Consider the following 19,343-nt stretch of genomic DNA (forward strand, 5'->3'; position numbering starts at 1 on the left):
AAGCTTCATATTGTCACTAATGTAACTGACTTGCTCTGAGTTCAGACAGAAACTGTAACTACATGGGCAGAGTTAATACTGCTGTATTCCTCTTTCTCATGTCAATGTGCTCTGAGAAGCAGGAAAATAATACAGTACAAGGGACCGCACACAATATTATTAGAAGTTTGCTTTTTGATTTGAAAAGTATGTTATAAAAATATATATAATCATATACATATAGATGTATATATACACAGTCCTGTGCCATTTTTCCAATGTGTCCTTTACTGTGTTTCATGGTGCATTCAAAGGAAAGAGGTCATGGAAGTGCATGAACTCATTCGTGTCTACCTGATTTAGTTCATATCATCATCCAGCAGCAAAAATAGGGAAAGAAAATCTATTCTGATATTCTCTCCATTCAGTCAAAGGCTGAAAGGACATGTGGAGGTGACAATATGATCAAGTCTCAGTGAGAAACCTATATTCAATCTTAGAACTGTCTAAAAAGTGCTGGTTGAACTTGTGAATATGTCACAACATCCCTTTCCAACACCACACAGAAATGAAGTTAAACCTCAGTTTTTGAGTTTGTGAATACATTCTCTCTTCTGTAAATCCTAAGAAGAGCCTTGTAGATCATAGGAGAAATAATCTGTGGAAGGAATCCAGAACTGGATGAATAATATTATTATATAATTACTTAATTAAACAATTTATAATAATGGAATATGAAAACAATTCCAGTCTCTTTTACTGCCTGAGTTATTTCTTTAACAGGAATTGATCACTTCATGATTTTCATTAATATTAAACAGATTATGATAAAAGCAGTTTTTTCATGCTAAAAGCAGGAATCCTGCCAGGGCAGTCAGTTATGTGAAACAGTTGAAGTATTTTTGGTTGTGTATTTGTTTGGGGTTTTTTTAGTTTTCCTTTTTTTTTCTCTCTCTCATGAATTTGCCTTAATATTAGTACTTAATTACAGACTTTTAATGAAGACAAGCTGTTATCTAATTTCTGGAGTTTAGCCTATATTGCATGCTGGGACCATTTATTCTGTCATAATAGTTACTCTTTCAGATGGCTTTTAGTGGGAAATGATCCAACAAATGAAACGACTCAGGACTCCTTGATTCACCAAACAAATATACCAGCACAAGGGTTTGTTTGAATTTCCACTGTTATATATATATTGTGCCATTTCCATCTTTACAGTATGAAAGTGAGTCCTTGAGGAGCAGAGTCTCACACAATGTCCCTTCCATTCTACTCCTAGTCATGGAGATTTTAGGAAACAGAATTTACAGGTCTTTGGGTTTTGCAGTAGAGACAGAGTATGGATTTTTTTTCTCATGCCTAAATGTGGTGGAGCAAAACCACCTTACTTTGGAGTAAATATCAGATTCCATGCCATCTTCCTGTGATTAGAAGTGACCCATCAATTGTTCGCAACAGTAAAGGGAGCAAAGAACAAGAAGACAGATTGGAATAACAATAATAATGCTTCTTTTATGGAATTTTTAACAAAGCATTGTGATGCAAAAAAAAAAAAAAAAAACATTACAGGGAAAATAAGGATCTTGAATTATTTTGTTGAGTTCTAACCAGTTCCTTTCATCTGCAAAAAGAGTAGTGGAGCTGCAAGACTCAAGCTTAAAATCAAATTGTGGACTCTCAATTAACAATATATTAACAATTTAACTGTAAGGATACGAGCTGTATGAAAACACTCAAAAGTCCCTAGTGAGACAGTCTGTCCATGTAGATTTATTTCACACGTTGTGTAATGAATGGACCCGACACTCTTGTTCTATTCCCTTTCACCATGGAGGCATCAAGGACAATAGAAGGAGTATTCAGCCATGGTATCCTGAGATCACAGGGGTTTTTTGGGTTCTACCTCACCAGAAGAGTTGTAGTGGTCAGTACAACATTACCAATATCAATGGAGAGAAATGTTTGTCTGTATAACTTCAATGCAGCTCTCCAATCTGAATGATGGTTTTGCATATCTTGGGTCATCTCCCTATTATTTTAGACTAAAAAAATATTTATTTTACGCAATCTTCTCATGAAGATAAAAAATTTTCTAATCATCAAAATGTCATTTCCGTCACGTTTTAAATATGGTAAAATTCTGTGGGGACCAATGTGACAAAAAACTCACTTTTATAAAGAGGGTATTTTTTACTTCTTAACTGTGAGACATATATCTACTTCTTTAATTTTAATTAATAGAATATAGATAACTCCAAATTTTCTCAGAAATGTGGGTAAAAGTATTTATTTCTAATATTCCATGGCAGAATTGGTCCTCCCTGTGAAGTGAGTGAACACACATTAAGATAAGCAACATAAGACTCTGAAGAGAAAAGCCTGGGGGAAGAACCATCCTCATTGCATAGAGAGAAAATCAGATACTGGGATTATCAAATAAATTTGGGTTAATCGGAACTGAAGTAGTCTGTGATGGATGACCCAAGTCCTGATGGACTTTGTGTCATGGCTCTGACTGACTGTAGCTGTCATTTAAGACACTAAAAATAGACCAATATTTCCAATATTTCAATATTGGATTGCTGCCTTCAAGACCCTGTTCATTGAAGGGCACAGGATGTTACAGACTTCCACATGTGTAAGGAGATGGAGAGAGATTTACTGTCTGAAGAAAAAGAGCTTGCAATGGGTTGTCTGCAGGTGGTGTTACCAAGGAAATGCAAAGATTTGATGTGTGTATCCAAAAAATTTTAACAGTGCTGGTAGAGTTTTTCATCTGTGTGTTCTCTAATTCATGTTTCACTTTCACTGTGGGGATTCCAGAAGCAAAGTATTGATTACTTTATTCAACATTTAGCCTGTGATAATTGAATCCAGCCTTCTTAGATATCACTGTTGCATAATCATTATTCAGTTACATTTTCCATTAATTAATTTTAGTCAAATTCTGTCTCTATTAAGAGCTCAGTAATGCAGCTGCAGTGTGCATTAAGTGTCTGATGTATGTCATGAGACAGACCCAGATAAAATGGGCAAAGAGGTCTGGACAAGAAGCAGAAAAAGAGATTGGACAGCAAAACATCCAGGGAAAGGGGAGAATGCTCATGTTAGGCAACACTATTTTAGGGAAGGAAACAACAGAAAAAGTATTTGACTATGATAAGCTCAGTAAATTTTTTTTTGATACGTTGTATCAGTAAAAACCCATAAATTTCTAAAAGATGGACAAAACCTCTCTTGGAGTACTAGATGTCAACTAATGTCATGGTAACTCATTGGACAAGCTCTACACACAGGCTGCTGAAATATGATTGTTATTAATTGTAATTGCATCAAAATACAATAATCTAGCAGCAACATAATTATATTTACATGATGGGAACACATTCCTCCATTAAAATACTTCCAGTGCTGGTGAATTTAAACAAGAACCTAATTTAGCACGTAAAATTTGTTCATCTGGAAAATCTCAGTACTTATGAGTTTGTCTATGAGCTAGTTTTCAAGTTAAAGGATAACCAAAGCTGTCTATTTTGTGTTTATAGTGTGGTTTAATTTTGTTAAAGGGATTATAGGAAGCAATTCAGACTCCTCCTCTTCAGTCTCCTCTTGAAACTGACAACAGTACAAAGTGAGAACTGCCAAGAACTATGAAGCCTCTCAGTTGCACACACAGCTATTGTGTTACATCTCTGAAGCAGCACAGGTTAATAAAATCATTTTAGCAACTTTTCCCACGCATTACATGGATCAGAAAAGTCCTGTCCTTTTCACAGTGATAAAGCTGAGATTTTTGAACCAACAGAATAATTGCTTGTCTAGTGATAACATTCTCAGGTAGGAAGTTGAGAACACTGCCAGAAACAATGAATCAGGGGGAGGAAAAGGCATTACCTGATAGTTTTGATCATGCTGAGCCCCATTTCAACACAGCAATGTGCATGGTCCTGGCGAGGTTCCGGGAGCCCCGAGACGCAGTAGTAACAATCCCCCAGGATCTTTATTCTGAGACAATGGTGCTCCTACACACAAATGTAGCAAAGAGAAAGAAAATATTTGCAGATTTTTTTCAGCATGTTAAGGTGAAAGTAAAAGCGGTTGAAAAAATACTGTTAAAAAACTAACCAACACCCCACCTTTTTTCTGGATGTTTCGTGCTTGTCATTAGTATAATTGTGATTTATATCACTTTTGAAATAGAGTATCTTTACATTTGCAGAAAAAAAGGCTATTGTGATTTTTGTTTTATTCTAATCAGAGATGTTCTTGCTGATGGGGAGAAAGGTTTTATCAGAGCTAGGTGGAACATAGGCCAAGGATACAGAAATGCCAGCTGAGATAATGAATAACCCAATTTAGGCTATGTACCTCCAGGGCATGTTTTCCTGCCTGCTTTTTACACTGGAAATAAATGAAAAACCTCTTTCTTCCCACTGAAGTCCCTTCCCACTAAAGTTTCTGCAGTGACACTCAAGTATTCCCAACAGCTACAGGAGCTGATCAAGTATCTGCATGGCAAGAATCTCAAAGAAGCTGTCCTGCATCAAACTCATGCTGTGGAGAAATGATGTTTGGCATCCAGCTAGAGACACCCTTTACCCTAAGAGCAAATAGTGAATTTAATTTCTAAAATACATATTAACAGTGTCATCAGAAACGGAAGAAAAATATTGTTGTGTAATTTGACCATTATTTTAGAAGATTCTTTTCTAGTGAGCAGAAATACCTGAGTTGCTGCAATTTTGCAGTTCCCAGACCAGCATATGAGACCAAGATTACTGTAAATTTGCCCGATGTATTCTGCTGAGGCAATCAATGCACAGGAACAGAGAAGTGTTTTTATGATGGAGAATCATTGAAATATTGAGTATAGTATTAATAATCAATCAGTAAAAGCTGCAATAACAGACCTTTAAAAAGAAAAATTTAAGTAAGATATGGGAGAAATTGTGAATGCTGGTTCTCCCAGGAATCAAGTATGGGTTCCCTTCAAGGTTTTGCTTAGGAAGAATGAAGGTTTGTAGTCAACCTCAGACAATCCTTGCACAATCCTGGAGTGACACACAGAATTCACAAGCCTTGCACAATCCTGGAGTGACACACAGAATTCTCACACTTTTACCCAAAGCTTTTTGAGAAGCCAGCTGAAGCCTTAAGGATGCCAGCAAAGGTAAGATCTGCTCTGGGCATGTGGCCAAAGTAAGCTGATTCACCCTAAAATCTCCCCAAACCATCAGTAGGAACTGACTGTGTTTGAAGCTTTGGTTAAGTCTCCAGCTAAAACCAGCGCTTGCCTTTCAAGTGCAATGCTTTGGTACACAAGTTTCACACAAAATTCCAGACTGAACTCGGACTTCTAAAAAGTCAAAATTCATATGAAACTCTCCTCTTTCCTCAACCCCTTCTTTTCAGCCCCTCTGCAGACCCAGAGAAGAACACTAAGAATTTTTCATATTGCTTTAAATGAAATTGTACATCCTAAACCCCTCCAAAACAACTTTTTTTTTAACTGTTCCTCCTCAATGGAAAGAATTAGAGGTCTGATGTTACCACATTTTCCACCTATTTTTTTTAACTATAGAGTGAAACTATGAAACATAAAAGTTAATTGACAAGTAGGTAGGACTCAATGGCATAAATCAATGAATGTCAAACATTAAGTGGGTTTCCTTAAGCTTCTCTCTGTGTTCCTCATTTAGACAAAATGCAGAGATGAAGATATGAACCACAGATTCTAGAGTTCTTGGGCTTTTCTAAAAGTCTCATTCAATTGATTCGTACTATAAGTGATGTTTGCTTTCACATCTAGAAAGTAAAAGGATTGTGTATAATGTCATATTGGTTTGACGGAGGTGGAATAAATCAAAAGGCAGCACTTTATTCAGGGCCACTACAAATAATTTACAAATAATAACCTTATAGTAGAATAGAGGGGGGGAAAGGGAAAAACAGTCAATGTTTAGGAAAGAGAGACTGGAATAAAAGAAAGAAGATATATCTCAAGTATTATTATATTTTAATTTTTAATTACATTTTTAATTTCAACATGTATTATACCTATGAGATGACATGCATACCCCTTTTAAAGTGAGAATTTATTTCAGCACAGTTAAAGACCTCAGTCTTCAATAGGATAAGACTCTTGTTTGATTCTTAAAACCTCACTTAAACTGGTTACAGTGCTGATTCCAGTAAATTCAGATGAGACTTATATCACCTTCCTGCATGTCTGAAATTCAGAATAAAGCAGAGGAATGTGCTTTTTGTAAGAATAAGAATCTTCATGCATGTCAAGATCTGCTAACGAGGGTCTGATATATGCAAATGTGAGTGCACATGTGTGACACAGGAAATCCATTCAACTCCTCATGAATGTTTTCTCTCCCTCATCACGTGATGTCACCTGTGTGATTTGCCAAAGCTCAGGAAGTGATCCATGGAGTGCAGTGTCCAAGCGGAGATGACTGTGTCAGTGTCCCCATGCCAGGGAGCCCGGGAGCCCAAGGAGAGCCAGGCAGGGAAGCCCGGGGACAAATTCAGCTCACAGCTAAAGCTGTCGGCTGGGCTTCAGTTCAGCTGTCTGCACCTGAGCTCAGCATGTGTCTGTAAAACCCTGGGTATGTGAAACACCCACACGGGACTAACAAATATGACATAAGATTTATGTCCTGTGGAACATTGCAGGGTCAGGCAAGGTGTCTCTACTGGCACAAGAAATCACAGGGAGCTTTTAAATGACTCCTTGTCTTCCTATTTTTTTTCCTGTTAATCATATTATTATGACTGCTAAATGTGATCTGTGTTACAGCATGACTACATTGCTTTTTCATTTTTTATTCTTCCCTAATTATTCCCATCATACTCATTTCAAAAGTAAACTATAGGCTTTTTATCACTGGAAATATTTCATCTAGAGGAAGATAATTCAACGACTCTCAAGAAGGACAGGAGGCTAATGGTATCTGCCTTTGGCAGAGGCAAACTGCCTGCTCTCCTGAGATTCCCTCAAATGACTCGGTAACTTAATCACATCTGCAGTTTAGACTCAGTGCTTTGTCAGAATGGTTGTACAAGAACATTAAGGCTAGACTCATGGATAATGCAGGCAGCCATGCTCCAGTTTTATATCAGAGACTGAGTTTTGTCAGGGCCTGCCCACTTTTCAGTGGTATAAAATGATATTAGTATCAATCGGGATTTTCCTCACGCTGTAGAGCTCAAGCCCACTTCCTAAAATCATTTCACTGCAATGGTATCTAAGAGTGGCAAGTTGATATTAAATGAAAACGAATGAAAAGTCTAAAAATGTATGAAAAACTGTAAAATGAGTAAATTATTTAAATAAAAGAAAATTTTCATACAGGAACTTTGGTACAGGAAATATTTTTCACAACAGTGTTAAATTCTTACACCATTCTGAGGCTATTATCATCTCCTCTTTAATTTATTCTATCCATCTTCCCTTTTTCATATGCAATTCTAGAAGTTGTCCTTAGGCATGTAAATGACAGCTGATATTATACAGACATTCACATCAGTATCCATCAGTCTCACACCCCTTTCAATACTCATTCATTAATAGCATTTATTGAGGGGATCAATTAAAATCTCAGCATGTCACAAATAGAGTCTCTTTTCTCCCCTTATTTGCAGCTTATCATTTGCTGCAAGTGGAAGATTAAGGGGCCTGATTCTGCCAAGATCAATTTAAATCAGAATTTTTGCCAGGGGAAATTGAACAGATTCAAACACCCAACTATTTTTTAATAATAATTCTAGATTAATTCAGTGGCAATTGATAAGAAACCTTTTTCCAATTCACCTAAATCCAGAGAAAAAGAAAATATGCAGATTTTTCATAAATAATTACCTTGCATGTGGTGAATGATTTATATTTGAGCTTATTAAATATACCCCTAGTGACTGGAAAGGAAGCAAAGCAAATTGGCATAAGGTGGAGCTGCAGAAATGAGTTGCTCAAATAACAAGTTACTGAAAGACACAGTCAGAGACTTCATTAATATTTCTTGCTTCCTTGGGCTGAATTTCTGACAAGGGAAAAAAAGTGATTTTGTTTTATAAGCTATGCTACTTTTTCGATTCTGCCAGTGCTGAATTAATAATTTCACCTAGTTTTGAAGGGAACCCCATAGGATAGCGAACAGACCACAGAAAATTCAAAATTTTTTGCAATTTTCATAATTTTAAGCTCAAAGTTTAGAACATTTGGCATGAAAAATTACTGCAACTGAACTACAGAACAAAGAGAAGTCATACACGTAAGTCTTCTTTTAAAAGGCAGCCAGTGGGAGGAGGAAGGGACTTGGCCTTTGTGCACAATAGCTCAGTTCCTGAAACATGTGCCAAAGGTAGAGGAAACCTGGACAAACCTCATTTCTCAGCATGAATGGGGGCCAGGCCAAAGCTCTTAATCAGCAGTCTGTTTTAGGGTGGGTTGGTGAGAGAGCTCCATCCAAATTCCTTCTATTGCAGCTCTGTCACGTTGGAAAACAGAACTGGGACCTTGGGAGAGCCAGATGGAGGGGGGTTCTCAAGCCTGGTCATGCAGGCAAAAAAATGGACTAGATATGTTACACAGTTACAAAGATTGTTTCTAATTTTTATACACATAAAAGGAAAAATATGTCAATCTATCATTTGCCCGAATACATAAGTATGGCATTATATTAAACAATTTCTACATATTTTAACATACTGCATAAAGAATTTTTTGGGTTTTTTTAGAATAACCTATAATGGGGTGGTTAGGATTTCTCTGTACTGCCAGAGAAAAGGTTTGAGGTATTTCATGCTGCAGAAGGAACTGAGGCATGATGGTGAATGAGTTTTATAATTTATTATATCAACAGCTTTGTTCCTTGACATGTTGTAGAAGAAAACTGTTATGACTGCTGTGTCTGGTGAGCAATTTGCCTTGGCAGCTCTTAATTAGAAGACTATGCTTTAAGTGATTTCAGGGACAGAAATCCCCATGAGAAAGATTCCAGGTGTTTCTTTCTAGCTAAGGCAGGAACAATTCTGAATGGAAATTCTGCCCCTTAGGAGTTTCTAGAACTGAATGGCTTCAGGTGCATGGGACCTGGTCAAAAACATTAGAACATGAGCCAGGGTGTGCCCAGGGGGCCAAGAAAGAGGATGCAGCCAGGTGAGGGTCAGTCTCTTCTCCCAAATAATAAGAGACAGGAAAAGAAGAGATGGCCTCCAGTTACACCAGAGGAAATTTACATTGGATATTTGGTAAAATTTCTTCATCTAAAGGGTTGCCAAACATTGGAACAGGCTGTTTGGGAAAGAGGTTGAGTTGTCAGCCCTGAAGATATTTAAAAGGCATGTGGATGTGCTGTTTAGGGACATGGTTTAGTGGTGGCCCTGGAAGTGTTAGGTACATGGCTAATCTTAGAGGTCTTTTCCAGCCTTAATTATTCTATGACTCTCTTAAGAATGAGTTGGAGAATCCCCAAGAGTATATTTGTGAAGCCTAATTTAATTCAAATCCCAAATTAGCCACAAAGTAGGGCTTCTTTTTGGGGGAGGTTGAATTTGAGTAACTCTTAGCTTATAAATAACTGGAAAATTTGAAACAAATTTTATTCAATCTGTCATTTTCATGAATTTTTTCCTAAAAAATCTGTATACTATCACTTCTAAAAGTGTTTTGTGGGCTGGGGTTTATATGACTCTAGGTCTTTTGATGGGCTCTTTACCATCTGAAAAACTGTAAATGTAGGGAGAAGATGGTAAACAAGGTTGTTCACTCATTAGTAGGAGCCAATTAATTATTGAAACTGCTTGGGAGGAAAAAAACCTCAGAATTAAGCACTGCAAAAAGAGGATTCACTCCATCACTTTACTAAAAATTCATATAATGTCTTTATAATGAGCTAAATATATATATATTCATAATCATAATCCAGAAACTCTGCTTCTTGCTACAGCACCTTAAACATATACACATGAAAAAATTCACACCCGGCATATGTGTTTACAAAAGGTTTTTTAGGAAGTTTCTGGAGTCCTGTGAAGATAATTTCACCATGGAACAAAGCACTGCCAGCTGAGAGCCGAAATGTGGCCTGGGACAGTGAAGCACTGCAGAGGGAGCGTCTTTATCAAGGAACAGAAAAGCCCCCAAATCCCTCCAGCCCTCCCTTCCTGACACCAACAGGTGGAGGTGTTTTACTGGGGCTCTGGGGTGGTGTGTTCTTGTGGAGCCTGGCAGCCAGGTTGGTTTCCACCTCTGGAAACAGCAGTCACAACATTGGTAATACACTGCTGAAGGAATTTTTGACAGCTTGTCTGCAGCACCACAGGAGACAATTTAATCGAGGTTACAGGAGAAGATTGCCTCCTTAGAAACAAAATAAACAAAACCCCCATCAGTCCTTTAATAAGATCCTTTTCCTCTTTGTTGTATCTGAAACTGAATCTACAAAGAGTGCAGATGGATTTAGAAATATGATAATTTAAATCTTGGTATTGGCTGATATCTAGCACTGCAGAGAAGGCAGAGGAAAAACAAACATCAAAAATAACTATTACTTCACCAAGGCAGGACTTTTTTTAGGCTTAAGTATCTTGCTGAATGTCATCTTATTTCCCTTCTCAAAATTTCTGCCTAAGGAAAATATTAATATTAATTGAGTTTCCATTTAGGCCTTTCAGTAGATGAAGTATATATAAGGGAATGTTTTCTCCAGTTCTATTTTATGTCAACTTATTTTTCTTCTTTTGTAAATGTGACTTTTCTCTTTAATAACTATAAATCTTTTACAAATATCACAGAGTGATTAGAAATGGGAAGTAGCTGTACATAACATATCATTACATTTTTTTCTTGGAAGAAATATTGAACTGAATTCTAATTTTTTTCAGAATGTTTTGTTGTATTGATACAGATATTATGGATGTTTTTTGTTATTAATTATAGGCATCAATGTATGCCACAAAACTTGATGTAACTTAGGGAAGATTAAAAAAATCAGAGACTTTCCATTAGTTCTGTATTTCTTAATAAAGCTTAATAAGAGAAAAAAGAAGCTTAGCTAAATTACATTTTTCAGTATGCTGTGAAAATGTCTTCTTTAATGTTATATGATTTATATAAGATGTTCGAGCAGATCTAACAATCCTTTATATGAGATTATAATTTAATACTTTTATTTAGAAGTAAATAAGGATTTATACATTTTTTTCCTTAAAATCTAAAAACTGCCTCAAGCTTTCTGCAACTGATTGTGTTGCTTTGATGGTAATTCTTAGCAAACTCCAAGAGTCTGAGCAACATTTTGAAGGGTTAAGATAACTCTAGTTAAGCTGATTAAGAACCAGTTAAGTGATAGATCTAAAATCTAGATGTGATTGTGTAATCCTCCTTAGTGAAAGATCCTTCTAGGGAGGCCTTGAAAGGACCACTTCCCGAAAGTCCTGTCAAGGATTTATAGGCAAGTAGAAAACTACTGCTAATAACATTTACAAAAGGAATAAGTAAAATAATTGTTGTATTATTGTAAATTATTGTAAAATAAACAATTACCATACAGACATGGTGGTTACAACGTGACAGCAAGACCAGAAAACCCAAAAATTATATTTTTCAGTACAATAGTGTTATCACCGTATGTTCAGAAACATGGCATTTGGACAGTGATTGAGGAAAGAGAGATTAGGAGGAATTGTGATGATCTGCCTTCACACTCATGGAGGTTAGTCCAGGAACATTGTTTTCAGTGCTTTAAAAGGGATTCTCAAAACAAGGAGGTGCTCCAGAAAAGTAGTTCCCAAAACTATTTCAAGGAATAAATCTTACAGAGTAAAAACCTTGCTGTGAGTTTGGTCTGTTTCTTTTATCAAAAGGAAACCTGAGAAGCCCCTTTATCAAAGCATCCAAATGCATTCCCAGAGGAATTCAGTGGCTGCAAGATGGTCCTTTAGTCTGGGAATGATTGGCCACAGCAAGAATCAACGGGTGTAATTCAAAGTCAGTAAAAATCAAAGGAAAAAAAAACCTATACAAAATAAAATAGTGGGAGTGCTAAGGCACTGGAATATACTAGCAAGATGGACCAGTATTAAAACAAAATCATCTCGTGGTGCATTCAGATGAAGACCAGGAATTTTTCCAAAAGATACACCTTTACCAGGTGTGAAAGCTTTATGCAGTATCGGATCAGTAGGTTGATAGATCCCTGTAATTCCACAAGTCCTTAAAATTCAGGGTCACTCAGTGTCCATTTCCAACATTTTTCAAAGGAAAAGGTGAAGTTCTGTATAAGATTTAGGCCCTTTTATTTTATGCAGCTGGTCCAGTGTGGAGTGTTGGTTTCCTGTAAAGTGCAGAGGGAGAATTTGTGTCCTTGAATTGGACAGAAACACCAAACCCTTTCTAGGGAAGCAAGAGAGGTTCCTCTGAGTTAGGCATCTCTATTGTCAGGGCATCACCCAGGTATCATGACATCCAGGTCACAGAACCCACAAATAAGGAACACAATCAAAATGTCTTTCTTTTCACTAAATTTTAATTTTTCATGATCATATCACTTTAATCTTTGCAGGCAAAGTCTGTTCAGTTTCTGCAGTGGCTCTTGCCTGTGCCTTCCACCTTTCAGAGGATTGTTCTAAACCAGTAGATTAGTCTAATGATGCGTTTAAAAAAGAAGTAAATTCCCAGACTAGGAAAGGAAATGCATGAAGGAGCCTGGGGTCTTGAATTTAGTGACTGGGACATTCACTTGAGAGGTGATAATACTGATAATGATGTTTTGCAGACACAGATGTTCTTTCATCCCAAATCAGAGATTTCTGGATAAGAAATTCTTGGCTATGTAAAAAAGACTGATATATTTATTACGTTTTCTTTAAAATAGATTCACCTACATTTATGGTATACCTACTATTGTATGGCCTAATCCATGTTCTCCATTAAGATTTATGAATTTAGAACTGCAACAGAAAGCTTTCTAGAAGGTTTAAGCGGAGATGTGTGACAAGCCACAGAGAGGGGAAAATGTCTAGGCATTTAAAGAAGCAAAATTTTCAGTTCCGATAAAATAAAAAATAAAAAAACCCTGAGAAAACAAGCAGGAAGTTGATTTCAGGGTTAAGTGGCAAGTGAAGGAGGATTCACTGGATTAGGCTTTTAAATGTAAATGCCTTCCTTGTTCCTACTCCTTTACTGGATATAGTCATTCTCTACAAAATCACTATTGGTTAAATATAGTTTATGGAATGGTTACAAAATATGGTTAATGGTCATGAATGCTAGCCAAATTTGAAATGTGAAGCAAGGCAATAAAGAACTTTTTATACGTAGTCTTCCTAAAATATTTCTGTGACATACATACATTCTATTTGTAAAATATGTTTCTTCAGTTAAAATAGCTATTTTTGTCAAGCCATACAAAAGCAGACATTACTCCTCTAAGCTTTCTAAAAGACAGGACTGAGGTAATTCTTTCACCTGGCTTTACAGTGCAGACAGAGCTGACAAGGGGTTTTTGTTTGCAAAGCAGATAGGTTGCATTTACTAATTTGCCACTGCCCAGGCAATAGGTTATGGCGTCACTCTGTACAAAAGAAAACACTTTGCTATGGGAGGTAAAAATAGCTGAATCAAAAGAAATTTCAATAATTATGGAAGACTTGCTTTTCTTGAACTTAATGTGTAAGATGAGAGAAAACCACAAGGATCTTACTCTGATACTGTGCAATATGTGTAAAAATACCCCATCACCCTAATTCAGAAATGTATAAAAACCAGTGAGGGATGCAAATCTCTACATCAGGCCAAGCCACTTTAGGTTTCCTTTACAGGAAATAGATAGCATGGTCTATGATAGTCGGTGCAATTAGCATTTTCCCATAGTATGTACATACATTTGGCTGGGTAAATGATAAGATAAACTCCATGAAATGTACTTCATTGCCTCCACTTAGAAGCCTTATTAGTCAGCTCAGATATTGACACTAAAGAGGTCCATATTAAATTACATTTTGACCAAAGAAGCATGAAAAAAAAATACAAGCTAGCAAAACTGAGCATGTTCCACTTGTATTTTTGTGCTTCACTTTTTTTTCTGATCAGTTCTAATTAAGGAGCAACTAATTTTCCTGATGTAATAATTTCCTCTGCTGTGTTTAATTAATTTCATTGTTGAGTTAGATAGAATCCAGCCTAAAGATTGTAAACCCTGCTATTAACTAACTACTGCAATGACTGCGAGAACTGATTAGATGACCTTAAATGAATGCGTCTTTTAACCTTCCTCACTTTGCAGAAGAAAAGACAAATAAAGCTAGGGTCTTAAAAAACAAATTTCCAGCAAAAATCCAAAATATGAAGCTTCCTTCGAAACTGTGGTAGGTGATTTCCCATCATACCATTCTCTGTCCAGCACTACAGAAACCAAATATTCTGATGCTAACCTCTGCTTTCACTTGCTATCAGAACTCATCATTTTTCATACAATTTTGTCAGTGTCTTCCAATCTCAATTGCTATATAAAATCCCTTTGGGAAGAATCTGGATATATATTGTTCAAATTGATCAGAGGGTATTTCCCAAACCTCCCAAACATGGAATTGATTTTGGGTTTTTTTTGGAAATCAATTGTTTAACTCACATGTGCTAGTCGATCAAATCTGGCAAAGAGTTCATTCAGCATTCGGACCAGCTCCTGGGCTGACAGAGTTGTGGAAAGGTTGGTGAAGCCTTTAACATCTGCAAAAAGAATGCTGAAAAAAGAAAACATATTATTATTTCACTCTATTTCCTTTAATTACTGAATGTTTTAAGTTACTTTCTAGCATTTTACTAGTGGAAGGATCATTTTATTACCCTTGAGGTAACATTACCTCTGTTCTATACTTTTGTACATACTGGACTACTGAATATAAATATTGAAGGAACTAAAAAAAAATACTACTAAGAGTGAGAAAATGTTTTGCTAGAAATAGGAATCATGAAATTCTAGATTTTCAAAGCATACAAGTCTCAAATCCTAAGAGTACAGACAAATCTGTGGTAGTCTTGATATACACCAGGCTAAGGCCAGTTTTATTTAGTGTAATTTTAGGCATGTGACAGAAGTACCTGAGTTAGAACTATAGTGCTCTCTTTATAAGGTATGAATCTTTAATAGGATATTTTTTTTTCATTCTACTGATTGTACTTTGAATTTAGGTGTATCAACTTGTGTGCCTGAAATTGTGGTAGGATCTCCATTGACAAACCACTTGCAAACAGACTTCTAACCTGTGTTTGAACATCCAGTTATTTTTCTTGCCTTTTGGCTACTCACTGTGCCTAGAATGACCACATGTGTATATAGAGAAACATAAACACACACAAAGTGTGTGGTGTGCAAGATACCACCCAGAACAAAGCATGTAATAGCTCAGTAATTATTAGCCAAAGAAAGCATTGGCTACTTTTATAAAGAGGTGATGTTCAAAAAGACACAGATCATTCTGGCAGAAAACCTTGTCAGCACTTGAAAGTCAACCAATAAAACTGGTGTTACAATCTGAGTACCAGAAGATTTTGTTTCACTTTAGCTGATGACTTGTGATGAACAAGATCACAACTTGGCAGGATCTGAGAATTACCAATGTAACCAATAAGAAATACAATAATAATCAGGTTGATCGATAACATATCTTCAAATGTATGGATTGGTAAAGGTATGGGCGCAGTTTAAACAAGTGCTTACAAACTTGGGAAGATTTTTACCTGCGAGAAGGAATAAAATAAAAAGGCAAAGTACCAAGCCACTCAAAGACCAATGAATAGTAATAATGGACTAAACTTATAAAAATAATTTGAAACTACTAGTTTCTACACTTTTAATTTTCAAACCAACAAAAAATTCTACCTGGATATTTGTAAGGATTCATATAGCATTGGTTTAGGTGGTATTCAGTACGAAACATTTAGGAAATAAAATAAGGTGTATGAAACCTTGTTTTGAAAAGATCTAGTTTCTGGCAGTATGTATAGAAGTCAACCAGTATCTGTATTTTAAAGCATGCAGAATTTTAATTTCAAATCTCTTTTAGGCATAAAATATGTTTTGACTTCTCACCCTGTCTACAACCCTTTTCCATTAAAGAAAAAGGGCCATTTCTCCATATTTTGATTCTTCTACAGCAACACTTACTCTGAGTATGAAAAAGGTTAATGGAAGACATTTTAATTTAGTGCAGCTCAAACCTTTATAAGGGTCCTTGATACTTTCAATCAGATTTAATAAAATAACACATCTGATCTACTGCATGGGCACAGAAGCAGCAGATAATAAATTTATTCTTCTGCAGAAGTGCAAATTATTTTATTGAACTTGTCCAGGAGAAGTTATATTTTGGTTTCATTGAAAGGTAAAGTACTTGCTTCCCATGCAAACTATCTGCCACCATACCCATGCTTATTTTTCACTTCCTTCAGTGATGATTTCAAAGATGGTCACTCAGTTATTTACCCTTGTGTTTTGGGAAAGGCTTATGGAAAATGCTATTGGCTTAATAAAATATTCTGATTTTCTAGAAATACACTAAAACCAAGATGATGTAATGTCATGGAGTGGAAGTTGATCATTCTGGTGTAAATGTACAGTTAGGATTAATTACCGTGAGTAGCAGCTCATAGGATAATTATCACCCTTCTGATAACATTTCAGGAAAGAAAAAAATTAGAGAGAGGAATAAAGATTAAGAAAATAATAAAAAGACTGATTAAATGAAAATGGCTATAGAGCAGATGGACCATATAACAGGTTACCATCTTTGAAAACATCTTACAAGTCTCCATCTCATTTTTCAGTGTGTGGGGTGAGCCAGGTTGTGGCAGAATATATGTCCACATGTAGGCAGGGCTCCCCTTCCTGTGCAATCCTGACCACTTAAGTGAACTGAGGGTGAAAAAGTGAAAAAAAGACTCAAATGGTCCAGACTCAGTGTTTAGTTCAAATGGGTCTCGCCATTGCCATGGCATCCAGCCATCCTGATGAGTGGAAGAAGACATCAAAATGCTTCTCTGCTCAAACACTAAACAAGGGTACACTGAATTTCTGATTAATGAATGAATAAAGCAACAGAAGGGAAACCCTCAGACAAGAGTAATTTAGCAACATCTGAGACCGTAGAAATTACAGAGAGGCGACTTCACCCACCTGACATTCTCATAACGATGAATGTAGATCTTATGGAACTGGTGCTGCAAATGTTCATCTTCCACATTGGTCATGTCATTGATCATTTCCAGGACTACAAACCGTGGCAACACAGAGAGCACCAGTCGCTCCTAAACAAAGAGGAAACCAGTGACAGTCTGAACTGGTATTTCACAATGCCCAGTTTAAGGATCTGGATAACTGATTATTTAAGATGTGACCCTCCTCTCTAAAAATTCTAGCTCAAGTAATTTGTGATAATTCACTTTATCAGCCTGAGTTCATAGTCCAGGACATGTCTGGTTTGGGTAAGGAAGAATAAAATGAGTTCCCATGCAGCCATTCAAACTGGTCCTCCTGACTAGCTGAACTGGAGAACATGTTCAACATTTCCAATTATTTTTGTCTGTGTTTCAAGAACACTCAGGAAGAGTAAACATTTGTTTATATATAAAAACAAATGTAGACATATGTTTATATATAAGCGCATGCTTCTTTATACTGTATATTAGTAGAGTATCCATTTACATTATTTTATTATTAGTGTGCAAACACAGTGTATCAGTGCATATTAGTGCACATGTACTTCTAGTATTAGTGTATAAAGAGATACACACATATCCACAAGAGTGCTGTTTCCAGCCCTGTCACAATATCATTAAGTCCAGAATTTTCACAGAATTTCACCAAATATTCTGGGTTGGAAGGGACTACAAGGATTTTAAGTGACTGGCCTATATGGGGATTGAACCTGGACTCATGGTTATTAGCACCATGCTCTAACTAACCACATCTTAGTACAGCCAGGCAAGCCCTCAAAAAGTAATCAAGTCTTTAATGAAAGCCCTGGATCATCCCCTGGGAGATTTTAGACTGGCTTCAGTGGCTCATCAGTTTAACAGCTTTGACAGATTTTTGGGTGTATCCAACCCAAATCTGTTTCTCTGCAAATTAAACCTTCTTTTTGTCCTTTCAAATTGGGCATGGATAATTATCGAATGATGCTTTCTCTGTAACAATCTTTCTTTACTAAAATACTGTTATTGTGTCCTCTTGCCTTCAGTCTCCCTTTTTTTTTAAGATTAGAAAGCTTTGTCCAGTATTGGAATTTATCACTCCCAATCACTCTGAACCAAAGCTACAATTTTTCACTTTTCTTTTGCTTTAGAGGATTGCAAATACTGAAATCTTATTGAACTAAAGAAGAGAATGTTACTAGCATGTATGTAAGCTATTTATAACCAAATTTCAAACAATATTTTGAGGAGTAGGATATATCTAGGGAAAACCAGATATGAACTTCCAAATCAGGCGCACATGTAGACTACAGAACACACAGATGAATAAAGTCCTCTCCTCTCCTCTCCTCTCCTCTCCTCTCCTCTCCTCTCCTCTCCTCTCCTCTCCTCTCCTCTCCTCTCCTCTCCTCTCCTCTCCTCTCCTCTCCTCTCCTCTCCTCTCCTCTCCTCTCCTCTCCTCTCCTCTCCTCTCCTCTCCTCTCCTCTCCTCTCCTCTCCTCTCCTCTCCTCTCCTCTCCTCTCCTCTCCTCTCCTCTCCTCTCCTCTCCTCTCCTCTCCTCTCCTCTCCTCTCCTCTCCTCTCCTCTCCTCTCCTCTCCTCTCCTCTCCTCTCCTCTCCTCTCCTCTCCCTTTTTCTGTCAAAGAAACTGGTGTTGAATTTGTTTTGAGGCAACTTGATATCAGGAGGATATAAAATAATCTCATAATATAGAGTCTGTGTGCTATGTCCCTTCTCAAAGGTGAGGATTTGTTCAGAGAGAACAAGAAAAACCAAAGAGGAATGATGGGTGGAATGAGAAAGACAAGAAAACCAATGAAAATAATGATTTTTATGCCAGCAGGATTCAATGTCGTGGATGAAATGTTGCCATAGATGAAACATCTGAATAAATGAAGGAATCCCTTCCTAGCTTTCATAGGAAGTGAAATCACTACTAACTTACAACTTTCACAGTGTAGATCATGAAGAATTCTCACTCTGAGCAGTCTCAGTCAGTATTTAGTAAACAATCTTCAGCTCTGATGGGAACACATTGTGGATAAACACCTCCATTTGTCTAGATGGCAGCACCAGCTGAGGTGAACTGTATGTTTGTTTAAGAGGGGAGAACACAGGCTGCCACAAGCTGCACTGGAGCACTGGAGTGTTTCACCCCATC

The 19,343-nt window shown here is 36.8% G+C and overlaps 1 protein-coding gene across 2 annotated transcripts in view; it reads right to left on the reverse strand.

The window, feature by feature from the left end:
• The window catches only part of ADCY8 (adenylate cyclase 8), a 115,889-nt gene that overhangs the window by 50,658 nt on the left and 45,888 nt on the right, over window positions 1-19,343 (reverse strand). For both annotated transcript variants that reach the window (XM_058018369.1, XM_058018360.1), the window contains exons 3-5: window positions 17,166-17,296; window positions 14,622-14,733; window positions 3,877-4,004 (exon numbers count right to left, since the gene is read on the reverse strand). In XM_058018369.1, the coding sequence (XP_057874352.1) occupies window positions 3,877-4,004; window positions 14,622-14,733; window positions 17,166-17,296 (371 nt within the window). The remainder of the gene's footprint in view (window positions 1-3,876; window positions 4,005-14,621; window positions 14,734-17,165; window positions 17,297-19,343) is intronic.

Source organism: Melospiza georgiana, chromosome 1, assembly GCF_028018845.1.
Source record: "Melospiza georgiana isolate bMelGeo1 chromosome 1, bMelGeo1.pri, whole genome shotgun sequence".
In the NCBI taxonomy this organism is placed as follows: Eukaryota; Metazoa; Chordata; class Aves; order Passeriformes; family Passerellidae; genus Melospiza; species Melospiza georgiana.